This window comes from Salvelinus alpinus, chromosome 24 (assembly GCF_045679555.1).
Source record: "Salvelinus alpinus chromosome 24, SLU_Salpinus.1, whole genome shotgun sequence".
Lineage (NCBI taxonomy): Eukaryota > Metazoa > Chordata > Actinopteri > Salmoniformes > Salmonidae > Salvelinus > Salvelinus alpinus.
The window spans coordinates 14,745,404-14,760,331 of NC_092109.1; the positions used below are offsets into that span (position 1 = coordinate 14,745,404).

A 14,928-nucleotide genomic window follows, 5' to 3' on the forward strand; every position below is an offset into this window, starting at 1 on the left:
ATATAAACGCAACATGCAACAATTTCAAAGATTTTACTTAGTTACAGTTCATGTGAGGAATCTATGGATTTCACATGACTGGGAATACAGATATGCATTTCTTGGTCACAAGGTATTTTGTGCATTCAAATTGCCAATAGATAAAATGCAAATCGGGTTCGTTGTCCGTAGGTTATGCCTGCCCATACCATAACCCCGCCACCACCATGGTGCACTCTGTTAACAACGTTGACATCAGCAATCCACTCGCCCACATGATGCCATACACATGGTATGCGGTTGTGAGGCCGGTTGGACGTACTGACAAATTCTGTAAAACGACGTTGTGGTAGAGAAATTAACATTCTATTATCTGGCAACAGCTCTGGTTGACATTCCTGCAGTCAGCATGCCAATTGCATGCTCCCTCAAAACTTAAAGCTGATTTCCTGCAATTCTACCCATTTTTCCATGGGAGGGAGATAAGGTTTGTGCAGTTTTAAAGCATATTTTCTACAAATCTACATATTTTGCCAGTTAGGGCCCGTGGGCACATGCCCTGTGTGCCCGGTCAGTATTCAGCCATGATTACCTCAAGTTTAGATAACTAACTTACCAGTCTAAAAATTGTTAGCTGACATGGCTAATTGAGTGACTGTCAGTGACTGACAAACAAGAGAAAAACTGGTAATGCACAACCACTATAGACCCTGGTTTGATTCCAGGCTGTATCACAACCGGCCGTCATAGGGAGCCCCATAGGGCGGCGCACAATTGGCCCAGTGTCGTCCGGGTTTGGTCTGGGTAGGCCACCATTGTAAATAAGAATTTGTTCTTAACTGACTTGCCTAGTTGAATAAAGGTTAAATAAAAAAAATATTTAAAAAATATGCTTGGAACCGGCCCTGTATCCCCTTCATAATCGTCTTTGGTCCGCAAGTCATACGCTGTCTGTTTGGTCTTATAGGACACTTTCTGATCAGGATAATAGGAATAGTTAAAGGAAATAGGTCTAGCAACTACTCAGAAGGAGAAAGGGTGAGTGCATGCAGTGAGTTGTGACATTTCCCATCCTTCATGCCTTGGTGTGACTGACAGCAGCTGCCTTCCTTAGTTATACTGTATTGTCAATGGCATGGCGCATGGCCTAAAGATTGTGGCCAGTAGCCATGATGATAATGGCAGCAACAGGGGAAAATGTGAGAGGAGCGAGTAGCCAGCCCGTAGAGATATCACCTCCGGCTGTTTACTTCAGCTTTAATTTTCCTATTTTGCCCTGTAGAAACGGCTGATCTGTTATCAGTCGCTCTGTGTCTGCTTGCATACTTGATCTCCTTTTGGTCCTTTGCACCCCAGTATCTCTACTTGCACATTCATCTTCTGCACATCTATCACTCCAGTGGTTAATTTGCGCATACTGTAATTATTTCGCCACTATGGCTTATTCATTGCCTTACCTCCCTTATCTTTCCTCATTTGCATACACTGTATATAGACTTTTTCTATTGTGTTATTGACTGTATGTTTGTTTATTCCGTGTGTAACTCTGTGTTGTTGTTTGTGTAGCACTGCTTTGCTTTATCTTGGCCAGGTCGTAGTTGTAAATGAGAACTTGTTCTCAATTAGCCTACCTGGTTAAATAAAGGTGGGAAAAAAATTTTTGCCAAGGGTTGGAGGGAGAGTCAGACAGAGATAGATTGTGTGTGTGAGAGAGAGAGAGAGAGAGAGAGAGAGAGAGAGAGAGAGAGAGAGAGAGAGAGAGAGAGAGAGAGAGAGAGAGAGAGAGAGAGAGAGAGAGAGAGAGAGAGAGAGAGAGAGAGAGATGCTTTGAGTTGTTATTGGATCCAAGAGACCATAGTTTCTTACCTTCGTAGTATTTTCTGGTTGAACAATACAATGAAGATAGATCAGATCCTTCACCTTTTTGATTTCACAATTTAATGCACCTCTAGAAATAGTGAATTTAATTGCCTTGATACATTTCTGATGACGTTGATAAACAAATAGTGATTATTTTTGTATTTTGACTGCACAAATGACATTTCATCGTATTTTCATGATGTTGAACATTTTAAAAAGCGGTTCAATACGACTATTCTATAGTCCCATTTTGCAAGTGGAAATTCGAACTCTCGCTCATACTATACAGTGCACACATAGGATGCAATGCCCAGAACGGATATGTAGCCTGCTTGAGTAAAATGTAAGCATCACTAATACCGATTACATTGAATTCAATTATAGCAGACCGCTATTGAGCACGTCAAAGAAATGAATGTGATGACGCAATGAGTTAAGTGGGCGGAGACTGGTCAGGCAAAAGGAACCATGGCTTCCGTGCAAGCCGAGGTAAGCAAGAGGGGCATATTTACATCAATGGTTTCCTGCAGCTGTGTGTTTTTGTATGATGTGTGGGCTTGCCCGTTTCAACAAATGTTGTAGTTTTAGGTCAAAAAACTTAAACGAGGATAAATGTTGCGAGACCTCTGCTTTCAGTAAATTTCAAACTGCCCGCCCGGTACTGTCAATTCTGAAACCCTGCTTTTGTGTCGGTAGGGCAATTGAATGTGCTTGTATCGCTAGGAGGATGCGCTGCCCCGGAATCTGAATTGTGCATGTTGATGCATTCAGCTTTGTTCAGTCATACAAGTTCCAGGGCCTTGTCGCCATCCGGCTCTCCAGCTAGCTAGTGTTTTACCTGTGCAAACCACAAACTCACATTATTTCAATTGGTGTAACTCTTACATAACTATTGAAATTATTTTTCTACACCTTTTTTGGGGCATTGTCTATTGCGAGAGTAATCTATTTTTCCCAGTTTCCCACAATATGCAGGGAGCTGCTAGCTAGCTGCTTAGCTTAACGTTAGCTAACAGGTTAGCTTTTTGTAATATTAACGCGCTGCCTAACGTTATAACGTTATATGAATCGAACTTGGATACGTGTATTGGGGTCCAAACAGGGATCTGGCCCAAGGATGTAGTTATCGTTGATATACGTTATTGTTTTTCACGTTTATTAACGAAGTAGCTAGCATTATTCTGGTTAGTGTATAATTTCAAATTCCTTCTCAAATCAAGCGACTAACATAGTTGGTGTTGGCTGCACGAGACATCAAAAGTTGACTACAGCTCGACAATGGAGCTCGTTAGCTTGGAACTCCTGCTAATCCCCAGTTAACCAGCTAGTACATTTGAGATCCAATAGAACAACTATGATAGGAATCTAGTTGCTTTTAAAATGATAGCTAAGGTAACGCTACAGAAGAGCAACGCTTGTAGTATGCACAGGGAAGCATACGGGTTTGTTAGCTAGCTATGTACAGTGTAGCCAAATAAACTTGAGTACAGTAACAAGTTGCTTGGTCCAGCAGACAGTGAGTGGCTCGTTGCGGAACGAAACAAAGTAACAAGCATAAGCATACGGCTTTGTTAAAATGAAGCCAGAAGTGACTGCAGCTGGTAACATTGTTGCACGCACTTCCCAACACCCTCGGTGTTGACTCAACCAACAAGGTCGAATGATTAGCTCACGGGTCGTAGAAATGTAATTTGATCAATATGTAAACAGACTTCGGTAATATCAAGTGGTCTCTGGAGAAGTGGGTATATTCAAAATTCCCCCCCCCCCCCCCCAAATGGCCCGCCCAGTGAAGGAAAGGTGCACTGTGTGAAAAATTCAGTGACACACTCTGACTGACCTAAAATTATATATCCCATATTGGTCTTAGTCAGGCCAACCCAAGGTGCACTGTGTAGTAGGCTAATAGTAGTACCTATTATTGAAACAGATAAACTGAGTCAGAAATTCACCGGTTTCAGATTTCCCCCCCCAATATTTAGACTTTTGTTCTTAGTCACACTATTTATTTATAGAAAAACAAAATGGTATGTTCTAAGTCCATAGCAATGCTTAAACCAGATCAGGAGACCACTTTTAAGGAAAAATCTAAGACATTTAGATTTTAGTAAAGTTACCCTTTAATTCTAGTGTGAAGTCATCTAGCACTGTTTGGCTAGCAGTGTTTTTGTAGCAGGAGTGAGTTTGCAAAAATAAATGGCCACTGGATTAATGCAAATAATTATATCATTCTGACAGATAGGGATGTGTTCTATTGGTTTACTTTCTACTTTCTTTCATTGTCTAGCAGCCAAAGGAATTATCCTAATCATATTAGCAACACATGATAGTTATTGCATCTTTAAATCCCCCCTCTTTCTATTGGACATTTCCATCTCTGCATGAAACCGCTTGCATGTGCGGTGCGCATTATATGAATGTGTTTTCCCGCAAATTGCATTTGCGTAGGTCTACTGCCATGTGTACATTGCTGCGCCTAAAATGTGAATAAATAATATTTGATCGACTTTTTAAGCTAAACTGTCCAATCGGTTTCATCAGCCCTATAAATTGATAGTGTTTACCGCCACTACACTAATTTGATACATATCAGTGGGGATTAAGAAGTGAGTATACGCAATGCCCACTGAATAAGTGGGTATACAGCCTGTACCTGCGTATACCCTCCACTACACCATTGGTAATATCTACTCAAGAACTCTCATGTACATTTCATTTGCAATTTTGTGACAGTCCACTGTTATCCGACAGGGAGTTCGAATTATGTTTCACTCGAGGACAGTCTCCTTCAACACTCCCTGACTGCTTCCTTCCATTGAGAGGTAGCACTCCTCAGTCCTCTCCATCTGTTTGAAAATGTCAATTCTGTGATGGACAACATGCATCTGGCTTGTTGACAGGGAGGAATCTTCTAATTTGAGGTTGTCGCCTTCTGCACCCAAAGATCCATTCATTATAGCTCCAGAGCCACATAGCCAACATATGTTTTTTTCTTGCAGACAATAGCCTACACATGCCAGTAATAACCACACACACCATGCCCATTGCATTTGCTTTGGCAGGGAACACGGAGGAATGGATGTTGTTAATGTTTGTTTATACTGGCCTCTGAATCAAATAGATAGTTCATGGTTTACTGACGTGTTGCCTTATTTTTACTTTTCTTTGAATATTAGTATTGTGAGTGTGTAGACCTAAATTGTGATTAAAGTCGCTGGTGATGGCACTCTAAGAAGAGTCCCACAGCCTGCTTTGTTGTTTGAGCCAGATAAGGGAGAGCCTGACCTAATGTATCCCAAATTGACTTTATTTTGACCCTGTGGTAGTTGTTGCAGCCATTAGCAGGCATTTTGGAGGAGAGCATTGGGAAACATTAGTGGAGAGAATTATAAAACAAATTATTCTTCAACCCAAATGTTCTTTACAGAAGTCAAAAATGTTGGAAGGAGAAGCGGTTTGATGATACAAGATGGTCGGACTGTTGACTTGCGGTGGTGTGGGTAAACGTGAATGCCTCTGGACTGGCAAATTCCACTTCTTGCTCATCGTTAGCCACGGAAGCTAGTTCTTCCCTGCAGTCTTCCCTCTCCCTCTGTCAGTTGTTGGGCATCAGTGAGCATGCTCAGCACTGAGCTGAGCTCTGCTGCTCCTGTTGGATAGACAGGGTACTGGGCAGAGCTGACAACTAGGCCTCTGGCCTTAACAGGAACGACCGGCTCTTTATGGCGTCAGCTCGGCTTCTTGAAGGCACGGCATCTCTGTTGCTGACAAAGGTATGGTGCACTGTGGTGAGGGGGAGTAACATGGTGGGGGCAACATTACTGCAACCTTACACTGGGCCTCAATCTTTTTTTAGTATAATAGGGGAATCATTGCTCTTTATTTCTCTATGCATCACTCATGTTGTAGTTATCACAGTATTTCTTTCATCTCTATTTTAAATTTGTCAGACAACTGGTAAATCATTGAATAGCCACCTGGCCTCAAGCTGTATGTATGTAGCCTATTGTTTGCGATTTGCAGGTAGGATATGTGTAGATATGGGTTTAGCTAGTTCCAGTGTGAGGTGGCTGAAGTGCCTTCGACTTATCTCTCAAATGGCGAAGGAGTGGGTGAACTGGCCGATTTGGGATGTGTCTTGTGCTCTCTCTCATTGGATAGAAGACTGTGATGGGAAAAACCCTGATCTTCCTTGTTTTTGGGTCATGATGGAGCATGCAGCTTATCATCTACAAAGATCCTACTCTTGGTGGGAAAACATGTGATGCCTCTTTTCGGTAGAACACTTATTTGATGGGTAGGCCTCTTTAGTTCAGGCTATTCTGATTAAATAAGTCCAGCAGCAGTGCAACACTTGAATGGAAAGTGAATACTGCTGTGTTCTTCAGATTATTTGCATTGCAATGCAAACAATTTCATCAATGTCATTTGAGTTAGATGCAGTCGGAACAGATCATAATGCTGTTGCCAACACCATTCAGGTTGTTGGTCGGCGATAAATCCACTTAGTGTTAAACTGTACAAAACAACAGACAATGACCCATATGGACTCCTTAGTTTTAGGCCTACCTCAGAACAGCTTATCCAGTGTTTTTTTTTTTAAATAATGAAGAATTGGGAACTTCTTGGCCCCTGGTGGGTGAGGAGTTCAAGTTTGTGACTAGAAAGTGGTTCTTGCATTAAGATTGACGTAGGGTGGTATAATTTAGTATTTTTGTGCTTTGTTAAAGGGAAATCATTGTTCCGAAGAAGGTAATAGCTTACTGTTTTAGTACGGTGCAGCACCAAAATAATCTGTTCTTGTTAGGTACGTGATTTAATATTTATGCTATCTGCAAATGTACGCTAGGCCGAGTATCAGAGACTTGGCCAGAGAAACTGTTTCCCTAATTTTCGACAAAGAAAATATTTTCTGACATCCTAAATCTTGTTGATGTGATTAGGCCTTTGCATAAATAATTTTTGGATTGTGTTACCGGTTGATGCCAGTGATTGAAATCATCCAGTAAAATTTGATGATTTTATAACTAGACATTCACATTCTGAAATGTGGTAAACCCCTTGACAGTTTTCCCATTGCCCATTGTTGTCTCTTGATATCGTTTCACGAAATGGCTGCAATGTTTTTTTCCCTCTTCCTTCACCATGAAAAAAAGCAGGGCTCCATCTGAGCATGCCCAGTAAAGGCCATGTCAGAGCTTTCTACAGAGAGTTGGTCATGTGACCTGAGCTGGGACAGTGCATGTGTGGGAAGCTAGATGTTGAGTGTGGAGCTCTACTTTCGCCCTTTCCCTTTTCCTCCTCCCCCATCAATGGTGATTCACTGCTTTATCCATGTACTTCAATGGTTGCCTGGGGGCGAACTTGAAAGAAAAGGATGGGATTATTACAATCTCCATTTTTTTTATGCCTCTTCTAATGGGGCTTGCCCAGATGGATCTCAGTTGTCTTTTTAAATAGTTTGGGAATTGACAGCCTCCTTAATTTCTGTCTTTTTTTTGGAAGCTACACCCCATGATTGATTGGTTAATTAATTAAGCTAATCGATTGAATTGTGTCAAGGTTCCACAGACTTGGCCATGTCTTTTACCTGTAGACCAGAAACGCTCAGGTTTATCAATCAGGAGAACTAGATGCCCAGCAAGACTTGATCAGCTGGCGGTAGACTAGTATGTGTCTGGCTAAGCCATATTCCTGTGAATGACTGAGGGACTATCCTCTGAACGCTCCATGTACATGTAGAGGGGCCTCAAATCCATATCCACCCCCAGGAGCTCAGCTCAGCAGGGACAGGGAAGCGGAAGCCCTGTGTTCCCCTCTGACTCTTTGAATTAGTTAATGAGGACATCAGGCATTCTGTCTTTGTATTAGTCGGGTTGATTTGGGAAAGGCCTTAGTTCCGAATGAACAGCATTGATGTTGTTTACAAATCTAGCCGAATTGTACGCTGTCCTCAAATACAGTCTGTTGAACATTGTAATCCTGAGAATCAACCAATTGTGAGGTATTCTGTTGGAGTTGAGGGGTTAACTAACTTGGGTGGTGGCAGACTAGAGTGGGATGGAAACTGTCTGAATGTAGAAGTCTTTGTCAAGCCCTTTTCTTGAAGGCTGTTAGCATGACACCAGTCACCAGTTTTTGGAGAATTTATTGTAGAGTACTAGTGACTTCTGGTAGCCTCTCGTCGTGTGTGTGCATAGGTTGTACTAATTTTAGTGGCCATAGTCAGAAGAGATGAGGACTAAATGTCTCACTGGCAGTGGGCCCCGGCTTTCCGTGGGCGTGTGGTAGCATACACTGCTGCGAGTAGACTAACAGAACTCCTATTATGGCCTCAGTTTCTATAATACTGAATTCTTTCTCTTTCTTTCTTGCTCTCGCTTTCTTCCTGCGTCAGCTCTATCGTGGCATAAGAAAATACATTGATTCCTGTCCAACAGAAAACATGAAACAGATTTTTCTTTGTGGGATGTAAGATTTTGAAATATGGTGTGGGTTTAAGATCGTTGTTTGATTTTTGTGGAAAGGGACTGCTGAGGTTTCTCAGATCTTACTCCATTGCCTGCCACTTAGTTAGTTCATAGAGCTTCAAAATGGCTGAGATGCCTACTGAGCATGCCCGGTAGACTGCCTCACTGCCTTGTGGTGCCATGTTTAGGGCCTGACAATAGGGCAGCGTGAACACAGGGCTGTAGAAGCAATGAGCACGATTGAGTTCCCATCCTATGTAGCTAATAAACTTAACATTCTGAAAGGCTTATGTGCCAGATTTGGAGTGTCCTTATCAAACTATCTCTGATAAATTGATAGCCTATTTTCATATCCTCCCTTGATATCCTTGCCACTTCAGCTTGGCGTTAAACAATACATTTTTGTGTTTTCATTTACCACAACAAATTAAAATACATCACTCTGGAGAGGAGGGGAAAACAATAGTGGATGTGTGCATATCAAATCAGAGAAGGACCCTGGCCTGTATTATTGGGATATGTGTGCTAGTTTCGCTGACTCTTCTGGGGAGGCATTGTGTGGTGTTCAGCCTGAGGATAATATAAGGAATTAATTCAGTGGTCAGAGAGGAAGCCTTGATACCTCCCATCCTTTCAGAGGGAGAAGTGCAGATAGCAAGGGAGAAAAACAGGGGGAGAGGGAGAGATCCTGACTACACAGATAATGTATTTCACCTCTCAAAAGAAGAGGTGGACTAGTCACTCACCAGTGTAAATCAATATTCTCGAAAACCTGCCCCCCCCCCCAGGCAACACAGTGACTAGAGTCTGGTTTCAATGATTGACTCTTTTGGCCAAAAAGAACTACGTCATTGCCTATGTCGATAAGGGAAAAAACTGTCCTGGGGACTCCCAACAAATCAGAAGGCAGACATGCCAGAACGTTGTGATTAAAAACCAAAGTATTTTATTCAAGTGGATAAAGTAGTGACGTAGGCATTGACGTAGTTCTATGCCAAAAGATTCCACCACTGAAACAAGATCCAAGTCACTGTTGCCTAAGGAAGTGTTTAACAAGCTATTGAAGCAATGGGATTGGATTAGATCCTTTTTTTCCTGTTATGAATTTTTTTTCTGTTATGAACCAAACAGAAAAATGATTGTGCCAAAAGGTAGCGACATCATCGGCAGTCCACATAGTTCGACGTCTTTTTGATTTGGTTATAGTTTAGCTTAATTTTTCACAGAGATTGTCCTCACCCCCAAGCTTTCTCCTATGGCTCGTTCGTCATTATATTTGATTTAGAATTCACATGCAATTGTCTACTTCAAGGGTCATGTCACAGAACAGTTCGCTAGATGCCTTTTCTGACCTCTCTTAGCCGACACAGTGAAGTTGGCATCCATCATTTCCACAGGTACATTACAGTAGGCCTATCTGTTGAAGAGTTGGCTTGGCCTGATGGCCAATTGTGGGTCAGTTCATAGGTCATGGTGCTTGCAACGCCAGGGTTGTGGGTTCGATTCCCACGGGAGACCAGTATGAAAAAGTAATGCATGTAGGCACTTACTACTGTAAATCTCTCTGGATAAGAGCATCTGCTAAAAGATTCAAATGAGGTGAGATGGCTGAGAATCGCTCCCATGCTAGTTACATTTTTGCCTCTCTCCTCGCGGGCTCTGTTTTAAAGGAGAACAGTGTTGATTGAGTTTTTAAGAAGCTGACTCGCGCACACAGGTCTCCTCTTTTGGCCCCTTGCTTAGCGACCGTTTTTCACTTTTGGTTGTTGCTGTTTCTGAAATGGCTGTCCACATTCATCCGCGCACAGGTCGCGAGAGAGAAAAAAAAGAGGAGCCACTGATTCGAACTGACTGCGCATGCTCTGTGGAAGACCTCTGAAGAGAGGGACCGACAGAGGGAGCTGCTGGGTCACATGACCAACGAGTTGAATGTCTGCATGCGAGGAGGAAAAGGAGAAGAGGAACAATCCGTTGGAGACTCCTGCTCCTCTCTTGCACCCACACTCTCTCTCCCTCTCCACCACTCTCCTCAATGGAGGCCATCAGGAGAAAGCAGGTATGATGCCTACTGCAAGTACATATTTACCACAGGGAAGGGGACAGTAGCCTATTCTGGGCTGTGAAGCCAGTCTTCAGAGTCCATGACAGCAGGCTTGAACAGAGAGTTTGATCAGTAATCAAGGCTTTTTCAGCCTGATGTGATCTGTGACTGCAGCATTTCATATGGCAGCAAGCCGCTACTCCCCTATGGTGAAGTGGTTAGTAATGCACTGTGTTCACCTGGGTCAGGTGTTAGAAGAATGGCTATTTGAATCTCGCCAAGGTGTTTTGTGGGTCCTGCTGTCTGGGAAATGTCCATTGATTTATAGCTGTGTTTGGAGCATTGACACAAGGGAAAGGAGCATGCTACAGTAGGCTGGAGATGAATGCACTCAGGGCAGTGGTCCGACTTCTTGGAAATCTCACATGGTGTTCCTCCCTTGCTGTCCGGCAGGCAGTCCAGGACTCAGGCCCATTCTCGTTTCACTCCTCTCTCTCCTTCCTTCTCTTTCTCTTTGCAGCCCTACCCTCTCCTCCAGGAAAGGGCCAAGGAGGTACCCCAGGGAAAATGTCCCATATGGTAAAATACACACTCGAGAGAAACAGAAGGATGAATGACTGCAGGATAATCCTGTGCGATAGTCAGACTCAGGTCTTACAATACCGTAGCCTCAGTGCTGTTCCGCACCATCTTCAGTATCCAGTGTGATGGTGCATGCATTTTGCACTCCATAATGGCTTTGTAACAGTAGTTGATTTTTTTCACATTGTTACAAGTCCAAATTCCTCACTTTTTGTTCATGCTGCCGCCTTGTGAATGTAATGATACAAATCATCCATCTTTGAGGAAAGAGGAGGCGATCTTCAAGGCGTTGATGGTCATTGCTCAATAGCTGTTTTGCCCTTTTGTCAATACGTCTTTTGTTTAGGATGTTTCTCTCTTGGGCGCTGGGCAGTCTTAACACCTGTGATAGGAGGAAGCTAGATTGTTGTTTACATTGCCAGACTATATTAGATGTTTTCTAATCGTTCACAGCCTTTCAATAGCTAGACAAGCCTTATACAGGGGGCTGGCGTCAGAACCCATAACCCAAGATAGACTTTAGTCATGTAGCTAGCTGTGTTCTAATAGCTATAGGGTGCACTGACCTCACTGCCATTTTAGATTTATTTTTAGAAAGAAATGGTTGGCAGATGCAGTCATTTTTAAATGACATTGTCTGATATGAACATTTAGAAGTCGGTTTGTTTGTTTACAGTGTACATTTTTTGCATCTTTTTTTTTGTACAGGCTTTCATTATGTAGCCTACATTTTGTAATGATTCTGATATATTTGTCTTTTCTCATGTTGGCTAATTATTTATTAGAACCCATAGGTGGATCTGCCTTGGAGCTCCCATCCCCCATCCACGTAAATCCTGGCCACATGTCCCCCACCTAGTGGAAAAATGCAGCGTTGGCCACGTTGTGTCAGTAAACAATCTGGTTACGAAATGGCGGAGATCTGCAGACTGCCCTCTCTCTCTCTCTGTTCCCTCCCCCTCCTTCTCTCTCCAATGAGCAACTTCCATTTTCACCCACTAGGGGCAGGACTGAGGACTTAGAGAAGCACGATTAGAGAAGGTTTCTTGAATCTATGAAGGGATATGAAAGGGTTTCTCCCCTCTCATACCTGTGTTGACCACACACCTTGGAATCTGTCTCTGGAAGCCCTTCTCTTCTACCTGGTCTCATGTGAGAATACCTCAGAGATCCTTTTTCTTTGGGAGCCTCAGCCTCTGATAGTTATCAGCTTGCTTTTGGGTGTGAGTGTCTTAGACGAGCAAGTGTTTCAGACGAGCAAGACCAATTTCTCCCGTAACTGTTGAAAAAGCTAAATTACTATCTGTTTGTAAGTCGCTCTGGATAAGAGCGTCTGCTAAATGACTTAAATGTAAATGTAAATGTTTGATTGATGTTAGAAGACTTTAGTCTATGTGATTGTGATTATTGTTATTATTTTTTTTAATCAAAGTATCTCTAAATCGAAGACATTCCTCTCATAACCGAGAGGAGAGCGCAGGATAAGGCAGAGTGCTCAGAATACCAATGGATTTGTCTGGATCCACTGAGCTATGTGTGGCAAGAGCTACAGACAGGCCACTACATTGTCAAGACATACATGCATCTGCCTGACAGAGGACACCGGTGTCTTTGTCCACTGGGGTGTCAGTCGTTTTAGACAATTCACACATCCCTTTGCTTAGACTTAAAACAAATAAGCACATTGTTTGGGTTACTTTTCAAGTTTATTTGACTTGTTTTCTACGGTGATTATCAGCCTTGGCTCAATGTTCTGTCAGGTGGAGCTCCAGAGCAGGGTTTCATGGCAAAAGCTCTCCTGAGTTTGTCGGTCAGACTCTGCTCTCCCCTCAAATCTAGCAGCTAGGCTGAGGTGCCTTTTAATCTGACAGGCATTGGCCAGGCTAATCCTGAAGGACACATTGAAACAAGAGGCCTCTATCTAACCAATCTAATAGGTCCTCTTCAGCTCCTGATGGTGGCAGGGTGCCAAGAGGTGGGGGCCATCCTCTGGCTGAGGGGACTGTAGTGGAGGTGGCCGTGGACAGCTGATGGAGTCTAATGCTAGGCTATATCCTCCAATACCAAAGCACTGCACAACCTTCCCACTCTTAGCCCACATAAGACTGTCTGTGTAATGGCTCCCCTGGTGGAGACTGAGAGAAGGGCATATTTTGTTGTTAGAGCCACATTAGGCAGACATTTTGTGGTGGCTTTAGAGGCAGGTGTCTGATGGGGCTTCCAATTGGTAGTGAGAGCTTTTGCGATGGGCCTTGGTCGTCAGGGGGGAAGGGGAAGATGGTGAATGTCCTCCCATTGCGGATCCCTCTGACCTGCTTCCTCTTCTGAGCTTTTCAGACGTTCTGTAACAGAAACAGAAATACAGGAAAACCTGTCGGTTTGAAAAGGTGGATACACTGGTATAACTGCATGTGTCCTCTTCTTTGTCTTCTGTCTGATGTATCTGTTCTGTTCCTTTCCCTGGTCTGGTTCATGGTGTCTGCTGTCTTTATCCTTTGTTTGTTTTTGTCTGGTGCTGCTGAAGGAAGATTGCATTAGCAGCTAGTATTGAAAGACATGGGCCGGGTACATGAGTGAAGATGAGACAGAATAAGGCAAGGCAAACAAGAACATATTATGGATTGTTTCTTGTCCCTGCATAGGTCTTCACCATAATCATCATAGTTGATTTGTGGTTCTGGTGCTAACCTGAGTAATTTGGCCTTGTGCTACACTGTTACAATGTGATTGAGAACCCATTCTATTTGATTCTTTGAAGTATGCTGACAGTTGGTTGAGCGTGAGGAGCTTTCTCTGGAGGTTTGAGATGTTGGAGGTAAAACCTTTCAGTAGGCAGCTCTCTGGAGGAGGAGAGGAGACACCGTTTGATTCCATTCCTATTGCAGAGCTCCTTACTGAGCAGCGGCCAGAACTGGGCCTTCAGCATAGCATGTCAGCAGAGCGTAGTCAGTGACGGTGAGGGCCTGAAGACAGAGGGCCAGAGAGAGGGAGCAGAGCACCTGGCCTTTCTTCCTGTTTGGCCTCGGTGTGTTAAAGAATGAGTCATCTGTAGTGTGGTGGTCCTGGATCCCACATGGGGAATTTCCCATAGTGAAGGTGTCTTTTGTACCATGTCTGTCCAACCAGTGTCTGTCATTGGGGTTGTTCCATGTCATTTCAGCAAGCCATGACACCCATCATCTCAGATTGTTCTGAAATTCTTTCAATTTGAAGCTAATTGATTGCACCCAAATTGGCCATTTCAATTCATATAATTAATATAATATTCAATAAATATAGTACCCGACATCCGATTTGGACCAAACCTTTTCTTTACAATGATTTAAGATGTGAGGAATCCAAATAAATGGTGAAAAGCCCATGGACCTCCCTACATCAAGGCCACCCCAATGGCCAGTATACAATATCAGTTCTCTGTTTGACCAGTAGTATGAAGCTGCTGCTTGGAGTTTATTCATACTATGTCATGTATTCTCTGTGAATTTGGTGATGTCCTCCCCGGTTCGATTATTGAAAAATTTATTTACAAAATAAAATAACATTAAATGTGCTATGGATTATGTGGTTTGAATGCTGTAACACAGCTTAAATCAATTAATAAAAGTCCCATTTAATCACATTACTGTACTTTAATAAAATAGTCTTGTATATTTCATTTGTTTTATTTTATTATTTCTTTCCAAGTCATCTCTAGATCTCCTGCCTATCCGGTCAAACAAAATCACTATTTTAGTAGGCATACTTTTGTGACTGCTGAATACCAAGTATCAATCACTTAAATATTGTGTTTTCAGGTATTTGTTTATTTGGATCCCCAATGCAGAAGCAGCAGTTCCTCTTCCTGGGGTCCACAATTAAACACAAAATATGACAAGTAACAAAACACTGATACACTGATAGACAAGGACAGTCACATTTAAAATACAATGATATATAAACAATACGACAAAAAAAAATATACAAACAATAGACAAAACAATGTATGTGTTTGTCTGT

General features: G+C 42.7%; 1 protein-coding gene across 5 annotated transcripts in view; it reads left to right on the forward strand.

Moving 5' to 3' along the window:
* The first annotated feature begins 2,203 nt into the window (after nucleotides 1–2,203).
* LOC139552210 (histone-lysine N-methyltransferase EHMT1-like) overlaps nucleotides 2,204–14,928 on the forward strand; it is a 30,084-nt gene continuing 17,359 nt past the window's right edge. For 2 of the 5 annotated variants that reach the window (XM_071363713.1, XM_071363714.1), the window contains exon 1: nucleotides 2,204–2,328. In XM_071363713.1, coding sequence (XP_071219814.1) covers nucleotides 2,308–2,328 — 21 coding nt within the window. In that variant the 5' untranslated portion in view covers nucleotides 2,204–2,307. Of the gene's footprint in view, nucleotides 2,329–5,480; nucleotides 5,613–10,216; nucleotides 10,366–14,928 lie in introns of those variants that run through there. The other 3 variants (XM_071363710.1, XM_071363711.1, XM_071363712.1) reach the window with 3 other exon arrangements.